This window comes from Daphnia carinata, chromosome 7 (genome assembly GCF_022539665.2).
Source record: "Daphnia carinata strain CSIRO-1 chromosome 7, CSIRO_AGI_Dcar_HiC_V3, whole genome shotgun sequence".
Classification (NCBI taxonomy): domain Eukaryota; kingdom Metazoa; phylum Arthropoda; class Branchiopoda; order Diplostraca; family Daphniidae; genus Daphnia; species Daphnia carinata.
In genome coordinates this window covers 7821292-7832986 of record NC_081337.1, presented here as the reverse complement: position 1 = coordinate 7832986, position 11695 = coordinate 7821292, and the positions used below count along the sequence as shown (strand labels likewise).

The window sequence follows — 11695 nt, the reverse complement described above, 5'->3', positions numbered from 1 at the left end:
CCATGATAACGCGTTTATTTGAAACATTCCATATCCCAAAATTTTCGATAACTATCGACAGTTAAATGATTTTTTAACAAAAAAATGATCAAAATTTCCAATTTAAAGTTGGCTGATCATAACAACTTCACCCTTTTGCGCTGGTGATGGTCACGCCAGTTTGATCTTTAGATTCTCAGCCAATTTATCCATGAACTCGAAGGTATTCAGATAGTCACCTCGGGTTACGCTAAAGGAAATGGATAAGGAATTACTTCGTTTTCCTCAGTGGCTGATAAAGAACGTTAAATGTTTTGTTTACCCATTCATTCCTTTGATGCAAATGGCCAAATCTTTGGTCATGAATCCTGCTTCAATTGTCTCGACGCACACACTTTCTAATGCGCTACAAAACCGTTTCAGAGGCTCATTATTGTCCAATTTTGCGCGATGCTCAAGTCCCCGCGTCCAGGCAAAAATTGAAGCTGTTGAGATGCCAAATAATAATAACCAATTACTTTGCTTCAATTTTAAAAATGTATACAACACAGCACAAACCAATTGGATTAGTAGAGGTTTCTTTCCCTTGTTGATGCATACGGTAGTGACGGGTCACCGTACCATGAGCAGCTTCAGCCTCGACCGTCTTGCCATCCGGACACACCAGAACGGATGTCATCATTCCAAGAGATCCTAAAAATTTTTTTTTTTAATATAAAAAAAACTTAATAATAATCAAAAATATAATAGTAATAAAATAAAATATAAATAATATAATTTAAAAATAAAATAAATAATTTAAAAATAAAATAAATAATTTAAAAATAAAATAAATAATTTAAAAATAAAATAAATAATTTAAAAATAAAATAAATAATTTAAAAATAAAATAAATAATTTAAAAATAAAATAAATAATTTAAAAATAAAATAAATAATTTAAAAATAAAATAAATAATTTAAAAATAAAATAAATAATTTAAAAATAAAATAAATAATTTAAAAATAAAATAAATAATTTAAAAATAAAATAAAATAAAATAAAATAAAATAAAATAAAATAAAATAAAATAAAATAAAATAAAATAAAATAAATAAATTATTATTGTAATCTCTCAACAACTTTACCATATCCTTGAGCAACGGAATCAGACTGGACATCACCATCGTAGTTTTTGCAGGCCCAGACGAAACCGCCTTCTGATTTCATAGCATAAGCAACCATATCATCAATTAGGCGATGCTCGTACCAGATCTTCTTTGCTTCATACAACGGTTTATATTCTCTTTAAAATAAACAAAAAAAAATATAAATTTAAATGACATTTGGCTAAGTATACAGAACCTTACTTATCGTAGATCTCTTGGAATATGTCTTTGAATCGGCCATCATACTTCTTCAAGATGGTATTTTTGGTACTAAGATACAACGGATATTCTCGCTGTAGAGCGTATTGCAAAGAAGAATGTGCAAAATCCCTAAAATGAGATAAAGTTTACCTTGGCTTCCATGGAAATTATAATCTATCATGCTCAAATTTTTTACCTAATTGAGTCATCAGTATTATACATTCCGATGGCAACTCCGGCACCTACAAAGTCATTAACAGTGTGCACTATGCTCGTTGAGCCATCAGCAGCTGTCCATTTAATTTCCAATTGGCCTGCTCCAGGAATTAGAAAATCGGTCGCTCTGTACTGTCAAGCAAATTAGATTACCAATCTGAATCTCGGGTATTCTTTGTTAAGTCTTTAATGAAAATTACGTACTTGATCAGCATGGGCGTGACGGCCAATGATAATGGGGGCGGTCCAACCTGTAACTAAACGAGGAATGTTCTTGCAAATAATAGGTTCCCTAAAAACAGTTCCACCAAGGATGTTTCTCAACGTGCCGTTAGGAGATTTCCACATCTTCTTCAAATTAAATTCTATCATAGGAAAAACTCAACTTTAGCAAGCCTCTAAAAACTTAATCCACGCAAAATGTTGCTATACCTTCAACTCGCTTCTCATCAGGTGTAATGGTCGCACACTTAATTCCAACATTATATTTTTTAATGGCTTCGGCGCAATCAATGGTGACCTGGTCATCGGTGGCATCTCGGTTTTCCATGCCAAGATCAAATCTGTAAGAGCATTCAGTCAATAATTTTCCAAGTGCTTTGTTTAAAGATTTGCAATGTTGTTACGTGTGGAGTTCAATATCCAAAAATGGCAGAATCAACTTGTCTTTTATTATATCCCAAATTACACGCGTCATCTCATCGCCGAGGATATCAACAACTGGGCCGGCTATTTCCAAACATATGTTACTGTCAGTTATTATTTTCAAAATATAAGAGTAAGGAAATAGAAAATACAGTCATGACCCTAACGTGATATTTTGAAAATATGTCGATAATAAAATGCTAAGCATGGCCCTAATTTTTTTCCTTGTAAAGACAATTGTGCCCTTAGCCACTATTTATTGTTTTGGCAAAACTCGCCGTTGCTTACTACACCCAGATCTGATAAATTCTATTCGGCTAAGCGCGGCTCGGTAGCAGAGTTTAACGACGACCACATATCAATTGATGAAACATTAAATCATTACAAAGTACAAAGATTTCTTTCAATAATCTTATATAAAAGATGTTGTTTGTAGGTGGAAATCCTACTGAAGATAATGGATAAAAGCATAAATGATGTTTTCCACTGACTGTTTCCAGTTAGGAACAAAAAGTAATGGGAGACAGAAGTAAATTTAATATCGAATTTCAAAGTTAACTTATTAAACATAGGTGAAAAAGAAACCAACAAGCTACGTTATCTCTAAAAAAGTCAACTTACCATTTATTTTTTCCATTTTGACAGATGAAGATTGGCCAAGGAAGCAAGGAAAACGTCAGCTTCTCACGATTAACGACAACAGGGAACTGAGAAGCGACCTGCATCAGGCTTATAAGGAAGGCCTTGGCCTTAACCAGTCAGTCTGCCTACATTGAATTGACACCCTTTTTCTAAATGCTGACGTCAAAATGGGCCACGAATCTGGGCCGCTGTTCAACGCCATCTGTCTTTTGTATTACGTTTTTATTATTTTGAATGCTGCGAAAAATCACAGCAGAAAATCAACAATGATTGGTTGAAAAATTCGCAGTTTATTCACATTTAATTTGTAATATACAAACATGTTTTTTGGGGGTGAGCAACAACCTTTTCCTTCGGGCAGTTGCCACGGACTTCGACTACCCGATCGTATTGGACTTGGTTCCACGCGAACAACGGTATAGTGAGCGAATGTTTTATTAAGTCGAAAATTATTATGGTCCTAAAATGTTCTGCTCTGTGCAGATAAGCCACATTTGTTTCCATTTGAGAGCTAATTTCTCACCATCTTCGGGGCTTTCAGGTATATGACCTTTGAAATCAAACGGAGTTGGGTTGCCTTTTTCGTGATTGAGCACCGACTCTACTTTGAGCAGTTTTCGTTGAACTTCTTCAAATGTTTGCATACTGGAAGCGGACGCACACTCCACAGGATGACTAAAGTAATGTTTCATTTTCCGGTTCCAGTTATCAGCTATACGACGTGAAGAGCATCTGGCAGCTGGATATGAAAGTAGATGTTAATTAGGACCGTTTGCAATACGGTGGTCAAAAAATTAAGATTAAAGAATGACTGCCAACCTTCTAGATAATTGGCATCAGCATATTCGCACCAGTTTATAACTGCATCGAAAAGGACTGAGCAAGCTAGATCGACAACTGCTTCTATATCGCTTTCCAACAATTCTTCACTGAGAGCCTAGCAAAACAAAACGAATACGATGATAATATACGAATAATTATTTTAAATTTTACCGTCACTGATTTCTCAATTAGCGCATGTATAATTCGGGGGTTCACACTCATTGCTGGTCCTCCTAATGAGCTATTCATCAGGCAATGATGCAGGTACAACGATTTAACAGCCAGAGGAACGGCAGCTGAAAAGCTGAAACGTCGAAATAATTGTTAATACGCAATAAGGAAAATTCGCTGAAACCATACTTGCGACTAAAAACATGAGTTATTCCATTCATCACGTGACGAATTATGAGGCGAAACTGATAATACGCCGTATTCCATTGTATGAACAACTTTTTCTGTTCCTGAGTTGTTGAGCATTCAACAAACGCTAGCGTACGTCGCGCAGCTGTACAGCAACGACTCGATCTGAAATGACATTGAAAATGAGAATTTTTCTGAGAAACATTACCATTGTATGTTTCTGTACCCTTCTTCAACCAGCAGTGCAAAGCTTGAAAAATGCTGCAATAATGACCAATAGACGAAAGGCTCAAATTCTACTTGATTCGCAAGCAAGTACACTCCAAAGTGAAGTAGTCGACCCTCTTCACCATTTTGACCGGTGGATTCCTGGCAAACCGCAAATAATCTTTGGCGTTCACTGTCTAAAGCCTAAGCACGAATAATACGTTTGTAAAACAATTTAGGAAAACCAGAGCAAAATATAAAAAGCTGTTTAACCAACGCGAAAAAGTAGAGCAAACGGCTCTATCGGTTGTGGTCCATGTGCCGTAATTGCTGCGTGGACGGCTGCAATGGTTTGGCTTTTGCCGTATGCGGAATGGCGAGTTCGTACGTCGGTGTGATCTTTTAAATAACGTAATACATCGGTAGGTCCAATTTCATATTCTTCCTTAATACCTGAAAAAATAATTAATACCAGAGGTCAATTAGCACATATAGTACGTGGCTTTATCTTTTATTTACCCAAAAGGGAATAAGTTTTTGGTGCATCAATGTAAACAAGAGAATGGGCGCTAGTTTCTTGATTAGGCCCACCAAATGACAAACTCACGATGGTATCCCACGTAACTTGACGGGTAAAATTGTCGTCAATATGATACCAATGCTTTTGCTGACTATCCCAGATATAAACCCAATAATGCCCACTGTCAGACTTTCCAGCATGCACTATCACAGCGTGCAGTTGGTAAGGACGACAGATTTGTAGTTCGCGGCTGCGTACATGATCCAACTGCTGTTTCAGTTGGCTCGACTTGTTACGGTATTCGCTGATTTTCAACTGAATTTCAGTTTCCCACGTAAGATGTAGCGAACGTAAAAGATGGAAGTTGACCAAGGACTGTTCTACGATTCTTTGGTAATCCTCGTAAAAATTTTGAAGTTGGGTATTCTTTTCCTGTACCATTACCAGTGAGCTAATGCTTTGTTCAATTTCTTTTTTTGATGACCACATACTTTCAATAATGTTTTCTACTTTCGATGCATGTTTATAATTTTCTTGCAAAAAGCGATCCATAAAAATTAGCGACGAAAATGTCATTCGGTGATTTGATCTGATCAACTGGGTTGGATCAGTCCCACTTATGAGACGAGATAAATCAATTAAAAACACCGGGGGTATGTTAGAAAAGAATCGTTTCATATGTTCAGATGACATGCTAGAATTGCAATTTAGAACGTTAGCTGATTCTGGTTTCAATAATGTTAGCTGAGGCTTAAGGGAAACTTCCAGTAAGTCCATTAAACTGGTATCTTCATTCACTTGAAGAGTGTACTGCATAAATTCATGTGGCTGACAGTTTGCATCCATGGATTGGGAAGATCCAATAAATAAACTTTCAACGATGGGAGGGCTGATTTCTCTTATCCTACTCAGCACAATTCCTAAAAATTCACTGGCATCTTGCTGCCCTTGGCCTTGTCCAAGTAATTTACCAATTGAATTCACTGCTCTTGTAGGATCTATCAATTTTCTATCAGAGTACATGATTGAGATAAAAAGTTCTTGAAGGCCAACTAAAACTTCCATTGATGGGGTTATCATCAAAGAAATAGAAGGTAATCTAAGCTCTAAGATCATTTGTCTCAATGCAGGAATGTGATATAAAACTTGAACAGCAACATTGAACCAACATGTGGAACCTAAATTTTTTAGACCAGCTGGTCTGCTGTCAGGGTTGTTATTAGATGCACGTACTCGATGGGATTGTGGAATACTAAAATAGCGAGGTACTCGTGTAGTTGGCAAACCTTGATTCTCCATACTGACGAGCCTCTGAAACGATGATTATTTTTTCTTCTTATCGTCTTCTTGAGAAAGTCTTGACCGAAACTAATGCGAGCAATACAACCAACCAGTAAGAATGAGTATTAACCCTTTTCTAGTTCAATGGAAATTTTTTTTAGAACATTTAATAAATAGCAGTCGACTCTGCCATATCAGTCTCTAGTTTTTAAACAGAAAACTTGAAAACCCGCGAATGCACGCCATCTCTGTTGTTGGAAGGGAATGTATTACGGTGATTTTTACAAGATTTGTTAGATCAATGCAATTGCTTTTCGGTTTTCTGCATAATCAATCGTTAAATTTCGCGACCGTAACGAAAAATATTTTGTAGTAAACACTTTTACACAGTGGGTAATGTAACATTTTCCATAGACATAGTACGTTAAGCGTCCATACTGTTTACAATTGCGTACATAACTGCGGAGAAACCCACAAACGGAAACTCATAATAACCTCACATTATCAAAAACTATCACAACACTCACGTAATTTAATTTTATCGGCATGTATTTATTTCATACCATTGTTCAAGGCCAATTGTACACATCTTTAAACGGAGAAGGGTAGGAAAGGAGCTTCTTGAATTCAGATACAAGGTAAAGACGTGCACTCAGTCAATCCAATCAGTAATAATGAATACGTAACAGGGATCACTGGCACAAGGAAAAACTCTATGAAGTGATTTCAACCAGATGATGCGACCAGCATAATTTTCCACAGAGAATTCTACTTATAATTAGAGAAAGCAACAAACTAAGCTAAAAGTCCACAACATAGGATATAGCGCAAGTGAACTGATGATAGTGGTAAATAACCTTGAAATCAAATATGGACCCAGACCCACCCGCCTTGCAACGTATTGTAAGAACATTTTATTCGGTCGGGAGTACATAACGTACGTAGGGCACTTCTACATCTTCATCGTCTAGATTGTTACAGCACAACTCAAAAACAAGAGCTTTAACATGAGGCTCAAGTTTCTTCTTTGAGACGCGTTTAACAACCTCCGACATGCCGAGATCCATCCGTTCGTTGCGCTTAGCCTGGGGCATGAAGAACGAATATAGCATGCAGACACCTTGCGAAAGCATCGTAATTTTCAGTTTATGCTCGCTTTCAAAGTAGTCGATAAACTCCTTTAATGTCATTTCGCCGTTTACTTCAAAACGGTCCCACAAAGTCCATTCTCTGTCGTAATACTGATATTCAAAGTGAAAAAATGAAAATGGGAAGTGATTATAAAAGTACTTTGGAAATATGGCAGCTATACCTTTTGTTTCGGAGCAGCGATCGGTTCTGAAAAGCCAAAGAACGGAAGTGCTAAGTTGATAAACCCGTTTTTGAACAACTCAGGATTGGTGTGACCCTGCACCAACTTCAGAAGTTCGATACAGACCAAGCCTGAAACGACGGAGGTAGTTGTGGCAATAGCAGGAATAATCTTTCCGGCAATAAGTTTGCTCTTGTGACGATCGGCTGGAGCAATATCGTAATTCTCTGCTCGCAAATTCGATGCTGCTACAATGAAGTCCATGTGGAAATTGGTGTCATCGTCTTTTTCGAATTCTAGAGGAAGAATTCGCAAGCCAGACAAAGTTTCCACAGGCGGCAAATCATTCTGCAATTGGGTAAGACGATCATCGTCAAGCAAGCCTGGATTGTTGGCAGCTGCAGCAGCCTCTGCGTCTGACACGGCAATTTTGACTCCTGAACGCGGGACAAATTCAGGTACGACGCACATTTCCACCATTTTTGTAATAGCCTGCATGGCATGATCGCATAATTAGAGAATTCGTTAGCCGCTGAGTTGATGTACTGTTATATTAAAAAAAAAAAACAAAAAAAAACACTTTACCTCTCGGTCACGTGTTTGGGGTATGTTGTAAATTTTTGCTTTCAAGTTGGCAGCCGCAACCACATAATCCATATGGACGGAATTATTGATATCAAACTCCAGTGGATGAGGACAGCGCTTTGGGCCCGACCAAAAAGGTTGGCCTGTTCACATAAAAATAAAACAGTCAACTGTGAGTTTATTGTGGCTTTAAGTTAGACCTTTAACCTGAAGAAGTCAGCTGTTCGGGTGGAAAGTTAAACAGCAACTGCTTAATTTGGTTATGATATTGCTCTTGCCAATGATGACGTGCCCAATGAACGCACTGCTCGAAATTCATCGGTCGCTCGTCAACCAAACCACGTTTGACCGACTCGAGTGTTTCGAGTGGCTGAGATCCAGCTAATTTAAGCGCTCTCTCCATGAATTTAGGATCGACTAAATATTGAGCGGCGCTTTCAGCTGACTGACGGAACAAGCCTTCAAACATATCCCGAGCCCATTGAAGCGTGTGTTCAATTGCATTCGGGAAGTTCTTCAGCGTACAGATAGGAATAGACTTCTCTGGAGGGTCCTATGATTCCATGAAACGGTAACAGGTAGAAAGTTTAAAAGGTAAGCAGACTTAAACTATATTATCAGCTACGATCCTACCTGAGATGAGCTGTATGACTCTGTAAGATGAGGAATGACTACTTGAACATTTCCTTTAGTACCCAACGTGCCAGACTCCAGTAGAGGCTTACGGTAGTAGACACAGCGTCGATCCATGTAGATGCGTGCATCGACATTGTCAAGTGCATTGGCAACACCGTCCAATTTTGAGAAAAAATCATCGTCGAAGAATTGCTCCGTCTCGGGACCTACACGATTCTCAAAAGCCGTAACGTTGGCGTATGGGTTCATCACTTTTACGGCAGCGGCAGCTGAACTAGATTTGGGTTTCTGCACGTCATGTGAACGGAAAAGAAACTGCCTGTTCAGATTGGATTTTTCGATCAAGTCCATATCGGTTACGTAGATTTGGCCCCCTTCGCTAGCACCTACTCCGATCATGGCGAAGTTCTTGAGAAGCTGTAGAGATAATACTTTTTGTTAAAGAGGCATTAAACAACCAATAACTACATTTGATTACGATGTTTTTTTTTGTAGGATTTTATATATTCATCAACTACTTGTTTTTGTTAAAACCACATTGAGAAGTGTTTTAAGGAGTTGTTTTACTATGCTATTTTACTTGGCTACAACCAACAATGAACGTTGAAGCAAGCTATTACTTTCTATATTATGTTTAACGGTCGTATAAGTACAAAGGAACGTCGAATTGCAAACTGGTGGTCTTACCTCACAACCAATGGCTCCAGCACCAACCACGAAGTAGCGTAGCGATCCTAGCTTTTTCTGGAACTCATTGCCAAAGACTGCCACCTACATCAGCAAATTAAAATAAATTGCAGAGGAACCGAAACATGGTACAGCAATACCTGGCCATCATATCTAGATCCGGTAGGTTTACAGTTTTCTTCAGTCAGAGAATCTTGGTTTTCTGGCAGGCATTCGGTTGCGTCAAAGTAAAGCCATTGAACGATAGGCGAAAACTTTTCGCTGCAAGCCTTCATCACTTCCTGAGCCACAACTCCACCAATAGTTGCGTTTATCGGATTTAAATCTCCCTGACAGACATGCGAGAAGGTGGCGAGAAGCTTCTCGTCCACTTCTTCTACCTTACAGGAACCACTTAGGTTGCTATTGAGTTCCTTAGCTAAATCGACGAATTGTTGACTGTCCTTGCAGCTCCAAGGAGCTGGGAGGCGTCCTTCTTTCTTGACATACGCATCCAATGTCCTAAATGCGAGATGGAGTTGCGGAGGACGATCAAATTTACCGAAATCCGTCATCAAGAACTCGGGTTCTTGGAGTGCATCAGGCAAGGGTTTGAAGTGAATCTGTTTGGGCATTTTCACTTGGGAAACGACCCCTCCTCTTACATAGTCATTGAAGGCGCTTGTGTCTCCAATGCTAAACGTGTATGGCCCAAGAACTTTGATTTTCCTCGGTTCGCAGGCATTTAGTTCAACCATGCCTTGTACCTCGGAAAAAGTGACGTAATCCCCATCTTCTAAACCGTGCCTTGTCTCATCCAAGCATGTGACAACGCTCGTTTCTTCTCTAGTTACACCAGCAATCATAGCTGAAACTGGATTTTCTCCGGTTGTGTCGATGATGGTGAAATCTTCTCCGAAATCGCAGAAGACTTGAGCAAACAAGCCTTGCGTTTTGGCGACGATAAGAGCATTGCCAAAGCTGCGAACAATTTCCGAGACACGTAGCTGCTCTTCAAGGTTTGAGTTTGTTAGAACAACAACACGAAACTTCTTCAAGAATTCCTTATTTAGTTCTCCAGTATATGTCTCCACTGGAACATACTGGTTAAGTTCAGCCAAACTTTTGTGAGAAACCTCTGCTCTGTTCTTCTCCATATCAGCTTCAGATACATAAAACTGGGAAGAAAGATCAGATGCTTTGCAGACAGAAGAGTCATGTAGAGTGACTGACTTCACACCACCCAGGATAATATTCTTGGCAATTTCTACTCCAAGACCACCAAGACCAGAGATCAGAACATCAGATGTCGCCATCCTCTGCATGGCCTCATGTCCAAGTACATACAGCTGTCTTGAGTAGAGGCTCTCATCGATGGTTTGGATGTTGCCATTTCCTGCCATTTTCGGTTGCTGCTGATTTTCTTTCAAGTGATGATTGCTGCCGTTACTGCTATTCCCGTTCTTATCTTCCAACTTCCTTCTCTTTGCAGCAGGACTGGGAGACGAGGGTGACGGATCCACCTCAGCAGTGGACATCTAAAAATTAAACTCAATACCTTGGACAACACGACCGTCACAATGGGTGCTAGTAAACGAGTTTTCTTTCTTTGATATTACTCAAAATGTAAAAAAAAACTTTCAAAACCCTAGCGATTGGACTACTCACTTGTTTGTTCCAACGAAGGTACTGCTTGAACGAAGACAATTACGACAAAATGCCGGCGAATTTGCACACCAGAAAGAGAGAGAAAGGGGAACCAAGCTGGTGACTGACGAAACAGAAAAACCAGTCAGTCACTAATTACCAGTACTTTCTACGGAAAGAAGAGAATAGTAAATTAAGGTCCGCCAACTCTTGCAATTATGTGCTGCCACCATCGGCAACTCGAATACCAGGATAACAGGCGTAGGCTGCGTTGCAGCTGTAGGACGGTGCAAACGAACAGAAAACGACTTTATTTTTTTTCGATCAACTCAGATAAAACAATAACGTCAAAGATTCTTTAGTTCAGCGAATAAGTTCATACAAAAGTCATTGCTCTTATTTTCCAAATAAAAATGACTATGCCTATGCCTAAGTAGCCTAACACAAGGAAATTGGGATACGTTTCCATAGGGCTTAGTCCCGGTTTGCAAATTTCGGGTTGCCCTAATGGTTTACCGCCAAAAACAGTCAACTTGGGGCGCTCCAGCAGAATACTTTCAAGTTGGATAAGCTGTGACAGAGGTTTCCTGGATACCCCAGGGTGTCCTGTTGCATTTTTTCTTGTTATTATGGATAAAATAGCGGCAAATTTCAAAAGCTTGGTTGACCTACCATATTGTCCTTGAATTCTGATAGTTCATCCAGAACCAATTGATTTTTGATAGTCAGCAAAAGTTAAATTGGTTTTTTTACCAAGGACATCAGTTACATCTTATTGTTGCCTACATGATGTAGCCAACAATAAAAATTTGATCATGTAACTTAAAT

General features: G+C 38.8%; 3 protein-coding genes across 3 annotated transcripts; all 3 read right to left on the bottom strand.

Moving 5' to 3' along the window:
- Positions 1 to 140: 140 nt before the first annotated feature.
- On the bottom strand, positions 141 to 2968 carry LOC130685962 (isocitrate dehydrogenase [NADP] cytoplasmic-like). Its single transcript, XM_057509272.2, has 10 exons — positions 2811 to 2968; positions 2171 to 2273; positions 1977 to 2107; positions 1749 to 1909; positions 1525 to 1676; positions 1329 to 1457; positions 1107 to 1264; positions 538 to 672; positions 302 to 464; positions 141 to 229 (listed from the first exon to the last, which is right to left on the bottom strand). The coding sequence occupies exons 1-10, from the start codon at positions 2824 to 2826 to the stop codon at positions 151 to 153; spliced, it is 1227 nt and encodes a 408-aa protein (XP_057365255.1). The 5' UTR covers positions 2827 to 2968; the 3' UTR covers positions 141 to 150.
- A 199-nt stretch (positions 2969 to 3167) lies between these two features.
- Positions 3168 to 6171, bottom strand: LOC130685931 (ubiquitin carboxyl-terminal hydrolase 28-like). Its single transcript, XM_057509228.2, has 7 exons — positions 4740 to 6171; positions 4498 to 4673; positions 4240 to 4424; positions 4014 to 4178; positions 3825 to 3957; positions 3651 to 3768; positions 3168 to 3570 (listed from the first exon to the last, which is right to left on the bottom strand). Exons 1-7 carry the CDS (start codon positions 6037 to 6039, stop codon positions 3284 to 3286), a joined length of 2364 nt encoding a protein of 787 aa, XP_057365211.1. The 5' UTR covers positions 6040 to 6171; the 3' UTR covers positions 3168 to 3283.
- Positions 6172 to 6552: 381 nt separating this feature from the next.
- On the bottom strand, positions 6553 to 11028 carry LOC130685891 (ubiquitin-like modifier-activating enzyme 1). Its single transcript, XM_057509180.2, has 8 exons — positions 10889 to 11028; positions 9382 to 10778; positions 9242 to 9325; positions 8552 to 8971; positions 8126 to 8471; positions 7919 to 8061; positions 7334 to 7825; positions 6553 to 7262 (listed from the first exon to the last, which is right to left on the bottom strand). Exons 2-8 carry the CDS (start codon positions 10756 to 10758, stop codon positions 6936 to 6938), a joined length of 3189 nt encoding a protein of 1062 aa, XP_057365163.1. The 5' UTR covers positions 10759 to 10778; positions 10889 to 11028; the 3' UTR covers positions 6553 to 6935.
- Positions 11029 to 11695: the final 667 nt, after the last annotated feature.